Source organism: Myxocyprinus asiaticus, chromosome 50 (assembly GCF_019703515.2).
Source record: "Myxocyprinus asiaticus isolate MX2 ecotype Aquarium Trade chromosome 50, UBuf_Myxa_2, whole genome shotgun sequence".
Lineage (NCBI taxonomy): Eukaryota > Metazoa > Chordata > Actinopteri > Cypriniformes > Catostomidae > Myxocyprinus > Myxocyprinus asiaticus.
In genome coordinates this window covers 11,267,925-11,288,937 of record NC_059393.1, presented here as the reverse complement: position 1 = coordinate 11,288,937, position 21,013 = coordinate 11,267,925, and the positions used below count along the sequence as shown (strand labels likewise).

Below are 21,013 nucleotides of genomic sequence, written 5' to 3'. Positions count from 1 at the left end.
CGGGTTACATCCGCTACAGAGACGGAGAGTGAACCAACCTCTATAGCTTCGGCCGCGAGAGCTCTCTCTGCGAGGGCGGTGTTATTTCCCTCAAAACGAGCATAAAAAGTATTTAGCTCATCCGGGAGAGAGGCAGCGGTGTTCACGGCGGAGTTTTTATTCCCTTTAAAGTCCATGATGATATTAATTCCCTGCCACATGCTTCTAGAGTTGGCAGTGTTAAACTGTCCTTCAATCTTGTTCCTGTACTGGTGTTTTGCTGCTCTGATAGTTTTGCAGAGGGCATAACTGGCTTGTTATGCTCCTCCACGTTCCCGGAATTAAAAGCAGAGGTCCGCGCATCAAGTGCTGTGCAAACATCGCTATTAATCCAAGGTTTCTGGTTCGGGTAGATCCATATTGTTTTGGTCAGAACAACATCCTCTATGCACTTTCTGATGAAACATGTTACGCTATCAGCATAAAGCTCGATGTCATCATCAGAGGCGGACCGGAACATCTCCCAGTCCGTGTGATCAAAACAGTCTTGTAGCATAGAGTCTGATTGGTCCGACCAGCACTGGATCGTTCTGAGGGTGGGTGCTTCCTGTTTCAGTTTCTGCCTGTAAGCGGGAAGAAGCAGAATGGAAGAGTGGTCCGATTTGCCAAATGTTGGGCGGGTGAGGGATTTGTAGCCATCCCGGAAGGGAGAGTAGCAATGGTCCAAAACCCGGTCCCCTCGTGTGTTGAAACTGATGTGTTGGCGGTATTTTGGTGAGACTGATTTGAGATTGACTTTGTTAAAGTCCCCGGTCACAATGAACGTGGCCTCAGGGTGTGCAGTTTCACATTGTAAGCACTACAACAACACATTATTTGGCCTTGTGAATTTAACTATTTTTTCTTTTTTAAATATACACTCATTCCAAATCAGATGACATGCTCCAAAAAATTTGGGACAGTTGAGTGTTTACCAGTGTTGCATCACCATTTCTCCTAATAACACTTATTATGCGTTTGGGCACTGAAGACACAAGTTTGTTTTGTTAAGCAAGCGGAACATTATGCAGGTCTTCAGCTGTACAATTGTACGGGGCTTTCCTTGCCATATTTTGCGCTTCATAATGTGCCACACATTCTCAATTAGAGACAGGTCAGGACTGCAGGCAGGTCAATCTAGCACCCGCACTCTGTTTACGCAGCCATGCACATGTAATCCGTGCAGTATGTGTTTTGCCGTTTTCCTACTGGAAAACCACTTCAAAGAGCACGTGATCTCAGATTCCCTCAAACGTCACTGTTATAAAAACCATCATTCATCTGTAATGGATATCATGATGTGGGCTCCAGAATCCTTCGGTAAACCTTTGTCAGTAACACTATTCACTGCTGAATCCACAGATGCAATTTAAGGCTTTACTGTGCAAAGGAGAAGCTATACATCAACACTGTCCAGAAGCGCCACTGACTTCTCTGGGCTCGGGCTCATCTGAGATGGAAAGTGGAACAGTGGAATCATATTTTGTGATCCGTCGAGTCCACACTTAAAATAGTTTTTGGAAAAAACACAAGTCACTTTCTGTTATCAGCATCAGGTCCAAAAGCCAGTGTCTGTCATGGTATGGGGGTGTCAGTGCCCATGGCATGGGTAACTTGCACATCTGTGAGGACACCATTAATACAGAAAGGATATGTACAAATCTTGGAGCGCCATATATTGTCATCTAGATGCCGTCTTTCCAGGGACGTCCCTGCATTTTGCAGCAGGAAAATGGCAAACCACATAATGCCGAATTACAAGTGCATGGTTGTGTAAGCGGAGAGTGTGGGTGCTAAATTGACCTGCCTGCAGTCCTGCCCCATCTCCAATTGAGAATGTGTATACAGTATATCAAGAATCAGTGATTTGTTTTTGCATTTCTATGTACTGTCAACATTCTGTAGGTTTCAAGTGGAGGCTGAAGGTGAGTTGGATCTCCTTGGGAGAGTGGCAGGGCAGAAAGTCATCATGTTCATGATTAGAGAGGGCTCTCTGGCTGATTGAATAATTAGGGGGCTATTGAAGCCACAAGGAAAGAAGAAAAAAAAATAGAGGACAAGAGGCAGCCCCCTCTTATCAAATCAGTCTGCACAGGGCATCCAAACGGACAAGCAGGACAATATGAGTCTGTGTGAAGCCTGGGTTGTTTCTTTCCTAATGGTAGGCACAAACGTTTCTGATTTTATATTAAGTTAATGAAAATTGTAATTATTCGATTTCAATATTGTTTTTACCACTTTGAAGGCTTTTGGTTAAAATTGTTGGTGTTTTTTTGTGTAAGATGTAATGTTTTATGGGGATAGAAATAGTATAAGTAATCAATTCCTCGTCAGCTTTCATGCCAAGAAAGTGTCTGTAAATGGACTGTATCGGACAGTGTCGTGCTTTGCTTTTGTGACTATGTCAAAAACACTTGTCAGCAGTCAGAATAAGGCAAGCCTTAATTGGTGAGCAAAGCTTTGAGAGTATCAACAGACCTGAATTCACCAAAATGATGGATGTATGAGTTTGATTTTTACTTACAAAGGTGTACCATGGTATTACCATGCTTTTTGGACATGGTACCATGGTAATATAATGTTTTATTTGAACACACCATGATAAAACCATGGTATTCACTAAAGTACTTAGGAGTGCCATGTAAATACCATGGTAAATACCAATCAGTGCCATGGTATATCTTAAAGAACCATAGTAGTACCATCATTATGCAAGGGTACGGCCACAGTACTTTTTTGTAAGGGTTCCTTTGCTTCTCCTGGCTGGCCCCTTCACTTCCAATGTAAGTGCCTTACTGCAACCAAGTTTTTTGCTTAAAAAAAAAAAAAAAAAAGGGACGAGTCGAAAGTATTTCTTGTGATAATCAACATTATGTCACAAATGCTGTTGATTAAGATAAACTTGTTGTTTTGAGCCCCAAAAATTTCTATAATATTATGTGCTGCCAAACATAAAGGTTGTGGTTTGATTTCGTTTTGAAATTTTTTGGTGGGGGGGGGGTTCAACCTTAGTTTGTTCCTGAGAAACCTCCCTTACAGTATTCAGTTTGTCACCTGGTAAAGCTCATTGCCGACTAACCGAAAATATGAAATGATTCCAGATCCTGATTGTTGAAGGTTGGCATGATCTGGACAACACTGAATATGACTGCTGGCCCATAACAGAGCCAAACGATTACAACATGATCAGCTGTGGCGGTAAGTGCATCTTTTGACTATTGAGTCTAATCAGCTAAGGTCAATTGATTTAATGGCAGTAGAATTTGCATTTTTGGGTGAACTATCCCTTTAAAAATTTAGAAAGAGAGGCTAAAAGGAAGAAAAGGAAAGGGAAGAGAGAATATTTGGTCAAGGTTTAAATTTTGAAACCAACAAATTTATATTTGCATAGGGGGATTTTGTTCAAAAAGATAAACATTTGCTTTGGTAGATTCACTTAGATGTTGGATATTTCCTTTTTCGACTTCCTCAAGGTACGCACATTATGTTTTCACAGGTTTAGAAATGGCTTGGGTTCAACGTCCACCTGAAAAGGTTACTGATGGGGAGGAGTTCAATGTTGCCTATTCTGTTGCTGCTTCCGATTCCTTTTATGAATACGCCGTTAAAAACAAGATTTTCCAGTTCAGGTGAGAGCAACTAACAAAGCTGGCTTTCTCAAGTTTATCATCCCTTGAGCTGTACTATTATTAGGATCCTTACAACACCATCACATTGCAACAATGAAATCCTCTAATTTAAAAATACATACAAAGGGGAGACCGGGCTAGTAGTCCCACTTGTTGCTCCAGTGAACGTGTTGTTTTTTTTTTCATTCAGTTTCTGCCTAGACACCAGTGATAAGAATTACTGGGAACCCAGGGCAACAATGCCACTAAAAGTGACAAAAAGGCCATCAAATTTAAAATGTGGGAGCAAAAAATGCCCCTTACATTGAACATAGTTGCACCGTGAACCTACTTGCTTCAAAGGGACTTTGTATGTGTCTACTGACACATTCTTCAAATAATTGCTAGCCCTGATCTCCCCTGCATGGAATATACTTACATATGTACAGAACCTGCATACAATCTACAAATATTCTGCACTTTCACCCCCAATATAGCACATTCTGGATTTCTGCTTGGATGTAATATGTTCACAGTGAATGTAGGAATCCTGTTTTACATAACAGTGGTTACAGTTTACATTTCTCCCATTGCAGCAACGCCTCAGATGCTAAAAGATTCTGCCTCGAGCACGAGTGTCCCGCTAACTGGAACAATGCCAACGAGCACAACTGCTGCGTGTACCACGCCAACATTCACTCCTGTCCCCTTGCACTCATGGTTAGTATTATTGTGCCAGTGTGAATCCTACAACCAATACTATCTTATTTAATCACATGCATTGGCGCTTTAAAAATAAAAAGTAGGATAAACATGATATATTTTGGCACAACATCAAAGGCCACGTAATGACAGTACTGCAGTGTAGTATATTGACCAATGACTGTCTTTATATCTGCCCTGTGGCGATTGCGTGTAGTAGTATGAGTACATTTAAATGAATTTGAGCATTTCTAATAAATGATATACTTTAGCATCATATTTGCTTAAAGGTGCAGTATGTAAGATTCAGAAACCCTTGTTATTAATGACACCTTTGACCATTAAGTGAACTGCAGCCAGCTGCCTGTTGCTCGTGATCACGCGCACACACTCCATAGGGACACGAGCATCGACCAAAACAATGACGTAACGTACAAAGAGACTGAACGTGATTCACCGGCATCATGCTGACAGATGAGGCAGCATAATTAAAATGAACACAGTTATGATTGTTTTACTACAAACTTTGAGACTGTGTATTATATTTGACTCTCCAGTGCTGGAACAGGGCTAAAACAAAGTGTGGATATAGGTCTGACTATGCGAGACTGTAGTTTGAAGTAATCACTTTTCTTTGCATGATACATTGACTGCATTTATACGATAGCCTATGTCGGCGTTAGCTAGCTAGCCAGCTTTATCAATAGCTGTTAGCTCAATTTGGTGGATGATGACAGTAGCTGTTTATAACTGTACATTATAAATATGTTGACACAATTCAGTATTGATGTGATTCCATCACAACTGTCATTTTGATATATCGATGCGCTATTGTTTTATAATAATAGAATGTATATATTTTCTGTATAACCAAGTTACGTTACACTAATGAATGGGTCTTTTTGCATTATCTTGAACATTGTCTAGCATTCATTTCATGTGTTATTGTAGTTTACCTTGCTGAATAATTACAGATTAACATTGACATTAACCTGACATTTAGCATAAAGAGAAGATCGTTTAAATTATTTTAAAGTTACAAAGCAAGGTAGCTTGCAATTCGTCAGCGTTAGCAGGCAAGATCAAGTTAGCTAAAATTACACAGATCAATCCTTATGGCACTATATTTCACATGCTTTGCAGTTATGTAAGCTTACCTGTCCAATAAGAAGAACGCCTATTCAGGGTCGGCTTTCATCCCCAAAACCGAACGAATGTCCCTCCAGGAATCAAATGCCCTGCCGATGTTCACTCTAGTTTTCGCTTGACCACGATCATGTTCCCGCTTAGCCAGATGGGATTCAGTAGATAAATGTTTTTTTGGTTTTTTTTTTGGTTTAGATTGTGTAGGAGTCAGTGTTGTGCTGGGAGCCGGACGTTTTCTGGATTCCATCTCTAAGATAACTTTACCTAGTGTTGCAGACTGTCTGTTGATGCTGTTATGACGCACATAAACGTCACATCCTTTGGATTTTCCTGGCAAAAGCGACCCGCTCCCTTCGCATGAAAATCAGTCAACAGGCTTTAATAGGCAACCTAGGAAGTCCGGGAAGGGCTCAATTTTAAGTTGTGTTACAAGCCGTTCACACATTGGCAAAAAAAATATATTGAAAAATTTTATATATTGCACCTTCAAAATGTGTAGATTTTTTTTTTTTTTTTTTTTTTAAGGAATGTCCTCAAAAGGGAAAAGTAGTTTATAATTTTATAACTATTTATTATTATTATTAGAAAATGCAAAAAGTTTTCTTTTAGGGGCAGGGTTTGAGTTGGTCTTTAATAATTACAGTCAGCCTCATTTTATACCACCCAATAGTGGTTAAATGTGTTTGTGTTTACATATTTAGCTATAGTTTGGGGAAAAAACTGTAAAAATCAATTCATAAAAAAGCAAATACTATTTTAATAGAATTTTTTAATATAAAGTTTTTTTTTAAGGGAGTAGGTTAGCTCTACACAAAAAGTCTTTGGTATGTGCCCATGTAAAATCTTAGTAAATGTGTGGGTCAGGTTTTATTTACATTGTTGTAACCAAATGATGACTAAGTGAACATTGAAAAATGCCAAAAAGAGGTTTGTGTGAGTGTCAGGTTTAGGGGTAATATCATTAGCTCTGAATCAAAACAATAGAAATCAAAAAGAAAAAAGTCCCCAACTTAGCTGCTTTTCCACCATCAGGCTGAACAGTTCTGAGCACAGTACGGAACAGTTATAGCAGCATTTCCACAACTCGGTGTGGCACGGCACAACTATAAACCGTTCTCGGACCAGAATTCTCGGCATGGCTAACCTTACACAACCGTTCCAAACCGTACTGGTGGAATGGCTTTAGTAACCTACGTGGCGACTCATGATAGTCAATTTGCCAATGCCAAGGTAATATATAGTTCTTTGAGTTGTTTCTAGAAAAAAAAACAAAAAAAAACATTAGAAAAACTAATATATGTGTGTGTGTGTGTGTGGGGGGGGGGTGGATGTGGAAGCTAATCAGTGAAAGTGGGCCAGCCTTGATGAGCACTTTTCCAGGTTCCACTTTAACTAGTTTTATACAGTACATTTCAGTGTTGTAACCTGTTATTATAATTTGTACATGATGTTTGACAGTGAATATTAGTCGTGATTGCTCCATAACTTATTTAACCTTTTAAAACAGTATGAGTGATTATATTTTTCTGTTTAGAGAGGTGGAGGGATTTGTGGTCCTTGGATTCCAGACGATGGTGAAATTGTAACCCACACTGTCTCTAAAGCGGGCAAGATGAGCCAACTGCTCTGGACTTCAAAGGTTACAAGCAAAGCAATATAGTCAAATTCTTGTTTCACTTTCTAAGAAAAACATTCTGGCAATTATGACTAGTGGTGCTTTCTAAGGCCAGCATCACTTTTATTATAGGGTAGAGATTTGTTCTAATCGCACAACTTGTCCTGCACCATTTGTGCTATGGACATGTGCTACATCATCAAATCATGTGACTTAGTGAGCAGAGGTGAGCTCTTCTTTTTCTAAATTAATTGAACTTATAATTTTACCTGGCTGATGATAAAATGATAGAAACATCCCATATACTTATGGTATATTGAAGGATGTGCCCAAGCCCCTCTAGAGACCAGAATAGACCTTATTCATACTAGCGCCATCAATGATTTTTAATGGGAATGACAATGAGTCTGTGAGGGGCAGACTTAAAGTCTCTTCAATGGGCTGTACACCTAACAACCACATAGCAATGTCCTGACAACCAACCAAGACAACATGTTATCATGGTGGAGGTTTTTGCACAGGCAATCACCATTCACATTTTGTTTTTCTTCAGAAGATAATATAACTGATATTTGACTGTTGTGGCTATTATAATGCCTCTACAATGTAATTCGTTTGTATAATGTATTTAACAATAATATTAATAAAAAAAGCAAATTAATAATGGTATTTTTCAAATCAAGATAAAGGTATGGAAGGAAATAATGGCATTTTTTAATGGTAATTTTGATTCTTCTTATACAGGTGGTACTGGTCCATTTAGGAGTTACATCTGTCATTGCTCATATTAAAGTGGGACAGATGCATGCAGCATTAGAGTCAAAGGTGCTGGTAGTCAGCGCTCAAGGTTAGTAGTCTATTGTTTGTTATATACATTATATACATATATATTTTTGCGAAAAAGATAACTTATAATTAGTACATCAGGAATATAGGTGTTGGACAAAATATACCTATGTAAAACAAAGTGTTTGGTTAAATAATGTTATTTAGATATTGCAATACTAGTCCATGAAATCATTCGTGTTTTCTCAAAAGAGAACAGAATTAACATTGTTTGTCTTGGGTTGCACTTTCAATTGCGTGTGTGTGTTTTGTGTCAGTGTGTGGAGATGCTATGTGCGAGCTGGAGGAGAGCTGTCTGACGTGTCCCGCTGACTGTGGGGTCTGTCCTATGGCCACATCCATCAAAGTGGCCATTGGTCTTCCTGTGGCCTTGTTCTGCAGTGGCTTCATCTTAACATTAGTGGTGAGACTGCCTGCACAATACTTGACAGATATTTGCTAATATGACTCAGTAAAAGGATACATCAAGGATTTGTTTAGGTATTTCACAACTGGAGGAGGATTGAGCTTTCAAATTTTCAACAGATACAGCATTTGCACACTTAAAGTGATAGTTCACCCTAAAATTTTAATTCTGGTATAATTAACTCACTCCACGTCATTCCAAACTTTCAGTCTTCCGTGGAATACCAAAAGTAGTCCATACAAAGAAACCTAAATTGAACTCGTTATTCACTTCATATCTTGCTTGACAGCTGTGGTCACCATTCACTTTCATTGTATGGAAAAGAGCAGCTTGGACATTCTGCTATAAATTGCTCCTTTAGTGGAGTTTAGCTCCAATCCACAGAGGAAAGAAATTGTATTTTATATTGTTACAATCAATATAGTTATATTGATTTTGAAAGTGTGGCTTAAGTGTCCAAATATTTTGTGGCTACATGTGAATATGATCCCTTTTGGTTTTACAGGAATGTTCTGGGTTCAATACAAGTTAAGCTCAATCAACAGCATTTGTGGCTTAGGCTTATGCTGATTACCACAAAAACAATTTTCATTTGTTTCTCCTTCTCTCTCTTTAAAAAAGCAAATATCTAGATTTCAGTGAGGCACTTACAATGGAAGTGAATGGGGCCAATCTGTAAATGTTAAAAAGTATAGCCACAAGACATAAACAAGATAAATGTAAACATTTTAGTGTTATAAAATAACTTACTAACCTTTTCTGTGTAAAGTTACTTAGCCAGTTTTACAACTTCGTTGCCATGACGATGTAATGTCAACAAACCCTAAAATGACTGTAAAAATTACAATTTAAACAACTTTAATGCTCAAATTATACGTTTTACATTATACAATTATACAAGTTTTAACAGAAGATTTAATGTAACTGCATTTATAAAATTATTTCGCTTCACATTTCTGCTTTTAACCTCCCGAGACCCCCGCATGACTGCTGTGTGCATTTTTCATTTCACTTTTTGATTTGTAACTAGTAGCACCTAATAAACAAGCAAAAAAATTTATAAAATAAAAAATACAAATTCTAGAGCAAATAGTTTTCCTAAAAATTGATGTCCACATATGTGGACAGCGGGACTAAATTGTGAAATTTTAAGTAATACCAAGCTATAGCAAGTCAGATTTTTATTTATCAAATAGTTTATTATGTGTCCAGGATTGTTGGTTATCCATGTTTTTGAGACGTTATAGACATTACAGCTGATTTTCTATAAAGCTGAATTAATAATTCTGATTAAAAGTATTGGCCAGCATCATCAAATCACTGTCAACTATGTTAAAATTAAATTTTGCATTTTAGAATTCTGAACTATGTACTGATTATCATTGTCCCAAACATGCTGAATGGTCCAAACATCATCTGCAGCCTGAAACTGAACTTTTGGTTGGATTTTAGGAGTGAATGCACTTAGCTGCATAGAAAACTATAGGATGCACCCTTGCTCCCTTGCTCCCGATTTAGTGAATGACTTTTCTGTCTGCACTGGTTTCAGAACAGTTAGAAATCCACCTTATTTTCATCCTAACTCCATATAAAGCTTCTGAAAGCAACATTTTTCAGCTTTTGCATGAACACATTTATTCTCAATGTGAAAATGCATAGTAAATATATAGGAATGCCTTTACTTAATGTTAATGTTAATAAATAGAACAGTATTGTACAGTGCTAATTTTTTTATATTAAAATGAAACAATGTTAATATTGAAACATATTCAAAATAACTAACATGTTTTTTCAACTTTTGAGGGAACGCAGTCCTAATTTCCACATATGTGGACTTCATGTTTATCAGTGCGCTGACGCACGAAAAATTAATGGATTTTTTAAAGTGACATATCAAAAGAAAACAGAGATGCTACTCCTTTCAACCAAATAGGTTTCAATGAAAAAACTTAAAGAGGTTTCTTACCAGAGGCACTTTTGTTGGTGCTGTGCCTGTTGCAGCGCTTCCTGGAAATCAACATCATGCTGTTATGTCACATGACGCAGTGCTTCAGAAGTTTAATCCTTAAATTACAGTGTAGAGTCTTGCGAACAGTATTCAGTCGGTTTTAATTCATTTAAATGATGCGTTGCGTATAGCAAAGCCAAAATACAACGTCCACACATGTGGACGCGGGGGTCGCACGAGGTTAAACCTCCAAAAATTGGCCACATTCACTTCCATTGTAAGTGCCTCACTGTAACATCGATTTTTGCTTTTTTTAAGAAAATGAGGGACGAGTTGAAATGATTTTTTGTGGTAATCAACATAATGCCATAAATGCTGTCAGTTGAGCTTAACTTCTATTGAACCCGGAAATTCCTTTAAGGGGAAGAGGAAGTTTTACACAAATCACGTTATTATAAAACTTTTTTCATTAAGAATTTATGAATTACATTACTTACTTTTCCCAGTGGCTGCAATACCAAAAGCAAAAAATGTTCTGGGATGAGAGCTGGATCATCAACTATAATAATATCTTGTTTGGTAAGAGGTTTTATACTCAAGTCTTAAAATATGTGACCATTGAATGAAAATCCCTATATCAGCCATCAGTGAAAGACATAACTTTAGTAATCAATACAGAATAAAAGTTTAAACCATGTTGAAATCTTTTCAGGTAAAGTGTGCTATACAGGTTTTTGTAGCACCACAAGCCTTCAGACAGTAAAAAGGAACTCCGGTGTAAGTAGAATCACAGATGTAACCGTATGCACTGCAGTAAATACCAACTTCAAACGACGCTTCATTCAGGCTGGCATCTAGTGAGTGTCTCCCAGCAATTGTTATACTACATCTTCAATGTCTTCAGTGACTAATACCCCTACATTATTTTGACAGTGATGGAAGGACTGTAGCTGTGAAACACATACAGAAGAAACACTTCACTCTTACCAAAATAATCAGAAAAGAGGTGAAAGAGGTCAGGTGAGTAGCTGAACCCACATTTAAAACCACCATCAATTCTTCATTTATTGGGGCAACAAGTGACTGGCAGGTTATTGTGAATTAAGTGGGATAATTGAACCACAAATCAAGATACATTTTTGGCTACGGAATAAGCAATTAAGCTCCGTTCCATGTATATGATTAGTGGTCCCTAAAAGTGGTCTCCCTCAACATGTATATTAGATTTGTTAGTAATATTGGCCACGTTAAGTTGCTTTTAAAGTTTTTTTACAGAGACATTTTTCATACTAGGGAGCTAGACCACCCAAACATCTCCAAGTTTATTGGAGGCTGCATTGAAGTCCCCTTCCTGAGCATCATCACTGAGTACTGTCCAAAGGGAAGCCTGGCAGATGTGTTGTTGAATGAGGATGTCCCCATCAATTGGGGTTTTCGGTAAATCTGTTTTGAGGTATTTTGGGAAAGCTCTTTTTGATATTTTTTTCAGAAATAATATGGATTTTGTGTGTATGCCTCTACAGATTATCTTTTGCTACTGATATTGCCCGTGGGATGGCTTACCTGCACCAGCACAAAATGTTCCATGGCCGTCTTCACTCTCGTAATTGTGTAATTGATGACCGGTGGGTCTGCAAAATATCAGGTAAAAAAAATAAAAAATCTGCAGTTTTATGGTGTCAGATGCATCTGCATCTGATACATGGATATGAGATTTTTTCATTGAAATTAAGATTTTAGGTTCAAATGTATATTAATGTATAAGTGTAAACGTGTACTTTAGGTGCTGTGATTGGCCACCATTTCTCTTATGTATTTCCCCATAATTTTTAGTCACCTTTTTGCCTTCATTTTAATGAAGTTTCAAATGTTAGCTCAGGAGGAGCTTGCCTGCCAATCATATCCCAAGGATAGAAAAGGGCTGCTTCCCATCCCACCACTCCCCATCTCCACCTTTATATTTCAAAATGCCTATATCAATCATTATTGTCTTTCTATTTCTTGTTTTAGTCATATATTCTAGATGGGGGGGGGGGGTCCTGTTCTCGAGCCCCTTGAGCCCGCAAAATCTGTTTACTTTAATGCACTCCAGGACTATATAACCCAGTGAACTTGTGAAATGGTCCTGTGGGGTGAATTTTTAACAATTCAAAATTCCATGTAGTATCTAATATGGTCGCAAAAATTGCATGTATAGTAATTATAAAAAAATTAGCAAAATGCTGTTTAAAATTTTTTTTGATTTTTGTTTTTGATATAGTATGGCATTACACAATGTCAACTTCCCCAAAGTATTTCATGTAAAATAACCACATGCATTGCAACATACAGTATGTGAAAAAATCAGTTCTATTTTTGTTCCTCAAGGAGAATTAACACATATTGTTCCATCATACAGATTATGGGCTAATGGTCTACAGAAAGGAGGACTTTGAAGATTTCCATTGTCAAAATGACTATCGCATTTACAGTGCCCCTGAAGTTCTGCTAGGAATCAGCACTAGTTGCACAGCCGCATCTGATGTGTACAGGTGGGGGCAATACTTGAACTCTATGAACCTCATCACACTCGGAAAGCTAAATTTCTTCTTATCTGTTCTTCTCATCTATGGATGCGCAGTGTTGTATATACTTTATGCACTCGCCTCAAAGTTTTTGGACACTTTAAAGCCACACTAAAAAATGCATGTATTTGCATCATATAACAAAATATCAAACCAAGTGCCACATAGGTAAAAGAAATATAGCACAAACACACTTTTCAATCTCAATTGAACTGGGGTATAAGTTCAGAAGAATACTCAAGCAGAGACTATTTAGCAGAGACGGGCCACTTCTTTTAAAATGAATGAGAAAAATTGGAATGCCCAACGGCCAATAGATGCAGAAAGGAAGTCCTGTCCTAAAGGTAAAAGAGCCAATCTCCTTTTAGATACAGACATCGTCTGCCAATCATCTCGAGAACGGGCATGCGCATTAGCTATACAAACCGGGAAAATTTAGTTTTTTAGAATGATGTGAGGTAAAGAAGCACAATTTATGGTACCTGTGTTGTCAGATTTTACTGCTGATTTTAAATACAGTATGTTCTTTGATCGTAATCTTGACCAACCATTTGGAGATTTCAGTCTCTCCCCATTCAAGAAGATGAATAAAGAGCTTCACTGTCATACCGCTTGTTTATATAGAAAATATCTGCCTGGGAGTGTTCCAAAGATGGCCGCTGAGTGACCTGACTTGCTAAAAAGACGGCATATCAGGAAAAAGTTGTATAGAATCACCACATAATGACGTGGTTGCTTCAGCAATTGTGTTTTCATGTTACATTTGCATTTTATGACACTATCGGTTAGGTTTAGGTACAAGGTTTAGGGTAGGGAGGTCGGTTTTGTTGATTTAAAACTCAATAGAGCATTAATCATAACCTCATCTCTTAATGTGAAAACTGAACTTGCTTTTAGCACCACACAGTGGACATTTCACATCGGAACTACAACAAAACGTGTATTGAACCACGTAATGTAATTTTCAAGAGATCAGGCCAGAGACTATTTAGCAGAGATGGCCACTACTATTTAAACGAATTGGAGAAATTGGAACGCCCAACCAAGAAGCTCTAGAGCCCATCGGTCAATGGATGTAGAAAGGCAATCCTGCCTTACAGGTAAAAGAGCCACTCACAGATATTACCTGTCAATCAGCTTGAGAAAGCAAATGCGCATTAGCAATGCAAATTGGGAAATGTTTTTTAGTGTCATATGAGGTAAAGAAGCACAATTTATTATTCCAGTATTCTCAAATTTTATTGCTAATTTAAAATATGCTATTTGATCGTAATCTTGACCAACTGTTTTTGAGATTTCAGTGTTTCCCCATTCAAGTAGATAGGAGCTGCACTGTCATGACAGGAAATAGCCTCCTGAGAGCATTCCAAAGATGGCCGACAGTGGACTGACTTGCTAGAAAGACTTTGATCAGGCTCATTATACCTGTGGTTACTAGGGACATTTCTGAACTTGAGGGGAACTTCAGTAACTCCATAATAATTACCTCGGGACCAGTTGATTATAAGTAATTGCAAAATTACTCAGATAAGTGAAGATAGTTTTGAGAAAAGGTCTAGCATAATTTGTATGCTACTTGGTTTGATAATTCGATATCTTAATGCAATGACATTTGACAATTTAAAGTGTGCCTTAAGTGTCCAATTACTTTTTGGTGCCATTGTTTTTGCATCCCAGAGCAACATTTGCCTTCTCTTCCCTATCTGAAGCTACTCTATTATCTTGGTGGAAATCGCCACTCGCAGTGACCTAAATTCGGTAAGTATACAAGGACCAGGAAGACAGATTTTGGACTTTTCAGGCAGTTTTTTTAATATGAGAGGATGATAAGAAGTGCAATTATTGTCACATGAGCAGGAACAGGCCAACTCAGTCAAGGTTGATGTCACGTGGCGTCCATCTCTTCCCAAACTCAAGGCTGGGAAATCAGATGACGATTGCCCAGATCTAGACGATTACTGTGAGGTTTGTAACTGATGGATGGTTCTTATTTGCTCTTGAGTGGTATTTATATAAGTACATTTCCTTTTCAAGACCCTTGATTGCTTTCTCGATCTGCTCTTGATAACAGTGTTTATTGTGTTTGGTTAAACAATGAGAACTTTCGACAATTGAAAGCACTCAGTGTTCATAGTCAAATTCTACACAGCTAATAAAGAGATGCTGGTCACACAATCTCACCATGAGGCCAACGTTTGAGCAGGTGAAGAAGATTCTTGATAAAATGAACCCACACAAAGTCAGCCCGGTGGATATGATGATGAACCTGGTATGTGTAATATCTTATCAAGAGTTTCTATATTCCAGTGATTTGTTTTACAGTTTATTGAAATACAAAGTATGGTCGCCCTTATCCCAAGCCCAACAAACTGACACAGATTGCACAGTGAATGAAACTGTTACTTTATATAATGGCATTTCACATAACTATTGATTGTAACTGTTGCTTTTTTGCTTGATTATGTTTTCTAGATGGAAAAGTACAGTAAACATTTGGAAACCATTGTAGCTGACAGAACTCAAGATCTTCTGCAGGAGAAGCAGAAGACAGACCGTTTACTCTACAGTATGAATAAAGCATATATGAAATTACATGCTCAAGCAACCAGAAATATTTTGATTGCATCATAGAGCCACAGTTTTATAATTTACTTTAAGGAAATCAATGTACAAACGGCTTACTTAAATTTGTCTTTAAATATTTAGCTGGGAAAGGTGAAATGGCACACATAACCTTTAAGACAACTTTCAGTAACATGAACCATCATCCTTATGCTTCCCCCTACTGAATATTTAAAGTAGCTAATTTTAAAAACCTCTGTTCTAGATTGCTTGTACTGTCATGGTTAGATTCCAGGATGAGATATGGTTAAAATACAGAATACATGTACATATTGGTATTAGTATTAGTATACCATTTCTATTTGTTTCAGGCATGTTACCGAAACCAGTAGCGGATGATCTTCGTCAGGGTTGCACAGCAGAGGCCCAGAGTTACTCCAATGCCACAGTATATTTCAGGCAAGTAAAATATATCAAAGTAATCTGGTCTTCAACAGGATTTTCTTCAGTTGGCTCACTAATTTTTGTTGACTTTTGTAAAACATTTTGTCTTATTCAATTGGCCAGTGACATAGTGGGCTTCACCCAGCTCTCTGGGTCCAGCACCCCTCACCAAGTTGTGGATTTCCTCAACAAACTTTACACCACATTTGATGACATCATCGACAACTATGATGTTTATAAAGTGGAAACTATTGGAGATGCTTGTGAGTTTGGTTGCAGAAATCCTGCACTGTGTGCCATAAAAAGTGCATTAAAGGAATAGTTCACCCAAAAATGAAAATTCTCCTATAATTTACTCACCCTCTTGCCATCCCAGATGTGTATGACTTTCTTTCTTCTGCAGCACACAAATTTAGATTTTTAGAAGAATATTTCAGCTCTGTAGTTCAATACAATCAAAGTGAATGGGTGCCAAAATTTTGACACTCTAAAAATCACATAAAGGCATCAATAAAGTAATCCATATGACTCCAGTGGTTAAATCCATATCTTCTGAAGTGATATTTTAAGTCCATTTTTGCTTGAGATTCTTCTCCCTGCCCAGTAGGGAGCGTATGCATGCAGAGGGTGAATCACCAAAAACACAAGAAAAAGTGAAAGTAAAGTCTGACTGAGCAGTGAGGAGAATTTTTAAAGTAAAAATTTACTTAAATATTGATCTGTTTCTCACCGACACCTATCAAATGTCTTCTGGAGACATATGGATTACTTTAATGCTGACTTGTGTGATTTTTGGAGCATCAAAATTTTGGCACCCATTCACTTGCATTGTATGGACCCAAAGAGTTGAGAAATTCTTCTAAAAATCTTCATTTGTGTTCTGCTGAAGACAGAAAGTCATACACATCTGGGATGGCATAAGGGTGATTAAATGATGAGAGAAGTTACATTTTTGGGTGAACCATTCCTTTAAAACTCAATTACAACCCTCTTCCTCCTCAGATATGGTCGTCTCAGGAGTACCAAAAGAGAACGGGATCAACCATGCTGGGGAAATCGCCAGTATGGCACTGGATTTGATCAGCGTTTGCCATACCTTTAAAATCCCACACAAGCCCACCACACAGCTGAAGATACGAGCTGGCATTCACTCAGGTCAGCATGGCTTCCATGAAAGACCACATAAAATTAATTTAAGTTTTGTGTCTTTTAGTCCATTTCTGTTAACTTTTAAGCCATCTATATGATTGCGTACTCCTAAAAGTTGATGAAAATAACTTTTAGTAATATGTATTTAAAATTAAAGTCTTTCACTACCGGGAAGACAGACCAAAAATATTGATGACTCATCCTAAACGGCACAGATTTTTGTCCAGTCAAATGCTATCTAAAATTAGAAAGTCCCTTCCCCTATTACCACCTGCAACTGACTAGCTAAAAGCTAATTATCAAGCAATAACATGGGGTCTTTAATGATCTGTCCCTTAAACTTATCTCCAAACTGACTATAATCAATACTAAGAACCTTTGTGTACCATGTTTAACAATTATTGTCCATTGTTTTGGACAAGACTTGGCAGCATACTGTATTTTGTCTGTTTTTTGTTGTTGTTTTTTCTTACACAGGCCCTGTAGTGGCTGGTGTGGTCGGCACAAAAATGCCACGATACTGCTTATTTGGTGACACTGTGAACACAGCCTCTCGTATGGAGTCCACCAGTGAAGGTATTATTTGAGCGAGTTGTTTACACAGTGTCAATTAGTAACTGATCTTGGCTGGCAAGTCTGGCAATGGAATCCTGTAAATATTTGTCTTTGAGCACTGTTTTATTCAACATGATCTGATGGGAAGTCTACATACCAAAAGTTCCGGGACTCTAACATCGACCCTATTCTGCCGAGTTGCTGACAAGTGCCATCTCCCATCAGATATTTTTTGCATCAAGTAAAATGTTTACCTTTTCATTTGGCGCTAATGATAGTGTGTTGGGCAAGCAACCCCAGAGGCACAGGTTCTGGTGGAAACCAGGAAGTAATCACTTTCACCTAAGGAATGATGAGCGTGGTTCAAATTTGCATTTTTCCTATAAGATTACATTTTTACTCCACTGGTGGTTAGGTTTAGGGCAGATGATTAATCCAATATGCATTCCCGTTGACTGCATTACATCATTTACAACTAAAAACAACTTGCTTTTGGTGCCACTCTGTGGACATTTCACCTGGAAACTGGAGCTCACATGAGTCCCTGCATTCAACAACACTTCCAGTTTCGACCACTGGGGGCAGTGGTTTGAATATCAAACAGCACAGACCGATTTAAGTTGAAGAAATTTTAACCTTCTGTCGCCCATTTCACAATCAAATCAGTATGGTTTTGTTAGCTATGATGGGATAAAACAGATTCAACAATCAGTTTTTGTTGGATTTCTTGCCTTCAGACTCGCAAACAATAAAACAGGTGAAGTTGGAGGGGTCCGGGCCATAGGGACCAGAATATCATAGACTTGAAGGTGGTCTCTTTTGACTTGGACCAGAAAGCAACCACCCAAAACATTGTAGTAACCGCCTAGCAACACTCTTATCTACCAATCAGAACACCCTTGCTAGTATAGAGTTTAGTTTTTGTAATGCAAATACGGGACGTTTCCCCATAGAGCATTTTTAATATGCCGCTTCAATGCGGAACGCAACAATATTCCCCAATATTTCATTGTCTGCTAAAATACGGGACAATTGGTGTCCAGTGCGGAATGTCTTCATTTTGGCCAAAATAGCATAACAACATAAAATCTACTCTGAACACCATAGCAACTCATAGTAACACCTTGGCAACCACCCATAACACCCTGACTTTGTGGTAGCAAACTCTGCATGCGCAAGCACCACTCAAATTTTCTTCTGAAAGTGAAAAAATAAAACAAAAAAAAGTGTTTTAACTGATAAATCTAAGATTTATCTGTGATAAATCTTTGTAAATAATAATAAAAAAATTCCCATTTTTTATAATCAGTTTACTCAACAAGTTTGTCACTTCTATCCCTTGCCCTATGCTTTCTATTTTTTTTTTTTTTTTTTTTTACATATTTTACAAATAATTATGCTACACTTTTAGCTTTAAAGATCCAGTGCAGTGGATCTACAGCAGCCCTGCTGCACACACTTGGAGGATATGTCCTGACATGCCGTGGGTCTCTCAATGTGAAGGTAAGACGTTCAGTGTTGATACAGCACTTGGGTATATACAAGAATTGAAAAGGAGCCACCCATATAGCTATTCTTTGCTATTGTTGGACTGTTGTAAATTTGGCAAAGCAAAATATTTTAGTTCACTCACCATGGTTGCCATGGATAACTGACATATTCTTACAAAGCCTGACAAAATTATTAATGTGACTAATAGAAAAAACAACAAATAAAGCTCTATTGTTGCACTACATTTGTAAAATAATAGATTAGATATAAAAACATCAGGCATTTAACAATATGTACTTAAGTAATTCTGTTGTGGAGCAGGCTGTTATTAGATGTGCTTGTGAGTGGTGCTGTTATTTTTTTTAAACTGATCAGACTTACAAATTGCACATGGAAGGCAATTAAACGATTAAGAATTTAAAAGCTTACAACTTACATTGAAGGAGGGACCCGGGCCATATATAGGGATCGGAATCGGAAACCAGACCACCCTAGCAGCCACCTACCAATTCCCTAGTAACTAACTATAGCAACAGCATAACAACATGCTAAAACATTAAGAACACCTAGTTCCCTGGCAACCATCCACAACCACCAAGCAACTTTTGCACAAGCAAGCACCAGTCACATTTTCTTCAGAAAATGAAAATATCTGAAATAAAATGTTACAAAACTTTAATCAGATGAGTTAAATAATCACTTCTTAACTAAATAACAACTAATAGATTTTCGCTCGAGTAATTGCCTCATTGAGAATTAACAAAGTCTGATTTGCACATCCTCATTATTTTGAAAAAGTCTTGAATTCTTAAACAGATCTGCTGTGTTTTAGACCCTTGTACCAAATCGATCAATAACTGATCTTTTTCTTACGGAGATGATGGTATATACACAAGAGAATAGAGGCCTGAGGATTAAAGGCCCCAGGAGACTGAACGCAAGACCTAAACTCAGCTGGGCCATGTCTCAATTAGGGCTCGGCCTCAGCTGGCTTTTGTGTTTCCACTTAAATGATGTCTGTTCATTATGCACAAGCAAAAACACACCTCTTCTCTTATTCTCTCTTGCTCCCTCTACCCCCCCACCCCCACCACCCCCTCTCTCTTTTGTTGGATATTGTCCTACAGAGCATTAAGTTCAGGAGGAGATTTACTGATTGTGATTTTTTTGTTTTTGTTTATCAGGGTAAAGGTGAAATGACAACTTGGTGGCTGGAGGCGAAAAGGAGCCCTGGCACAGACCCTCTGTTTCAGGAAGATGAGCTTCTGGGTCTTCCTATCCCTGTTAGCAATTAACTTCTCTACTGCGGTCAAAAACGAGCACAGTTTTGATTGAAAATGTCACAAATAAATAGACATATTTTAATACCGTCATTTAGCAGTTATGGTTACTGACTTTGTTCAATTGTATAACTGATGTATGTGTAGTATTAAATTTTAATATTGCTGCTCTCATTGTTACAGTCATTTTGTGTAGACAAACATATTGTAAGAATCTGCTGTATGCTGTCTTACATGTCATGGTTTTAGTCATGTGAAAGTGTTTATAGAGACAAAAAGGGCAACTTTGAAAATGTTTGTGGTAAGCACTTTAGCTTCATAGAAAAATATTTGCTGCACATGTAATTTGTCATAAGTAAAAATCTGTTTTATATGTATACTGTATATTCTTATAAAAATTCAGTTTATTCTGTATGTGAAATGTTCTTTGCATCTGCATCTGTTATGACAATGCCCATTGGTGGATTCTGCAAGAGTGCTTGAATTAAAGGCATCGTTCACCCAAAAATTAAAATTCTCTCATTATTTACTCACCAACTTACCATCCCAGATGTATATGATTTTCTTTCTTTTGCAGAACACAAATGAAGATTTTTAGAAGAATATTTCAGCTCTGTAGGTCCATACAATGCAAGTTTATTTATGCAACTTTAAAGCTCCAAAAATCACAAAGTCAGCA

The 21,013-nt window shown here is 37.7% G+C and overlaps 1 protein-coding gene across 1 annotated transcript; it reads left to right on the top strand.

Annotated features, from left to right (window-relative positions):
- Window positions 1-1,707: 1,707 nt before the first annotated feature.
- Window positions 1,708-20,818, top strand: LOC127438887 (atrial natriuretic peptide receptor 2-like). Its single transcript, XM_051694798.1, has 24 exons — window positions 1,708-1,804; window positions 1,924-1,943; window positions 3,120-3,216; window positions 3,515-3,647; window positions 4,223-4,350; window positions 7,013-7,113; window positions 7,834-7,936; window positions 8,193-8,338; window positions 10,796-10,868; window positions 11,002-11,146; window positions 11,223-11,309; window positions 11,583-11,726; window positions 11,813-11,934; window positions 12,688-12,820; window positions 14,563-14,611; window positions 14,717-14,818; window positions 15,003-15,122; window positions 15,326-15,419; window positions 15,787-15,874; window positions 15,983-16,122; window positions 16,862-17,014; window positions 17,486-17,584; window positions 18,975-19,066; window positions 20,239-20,818. The coding sequence occupies exons 1-24, from the start codon at window positions 1,708-1,710 to the stop codon at window positions 20,347-20,349; spliced, it is 2,577 nt and encodes an 858-aa protein (XP_051550758.1). The 3' UTR covers window positions 20,350-20,818.
- Window positions 20,819-21,013: the final 195 nt, after the last annotated feature.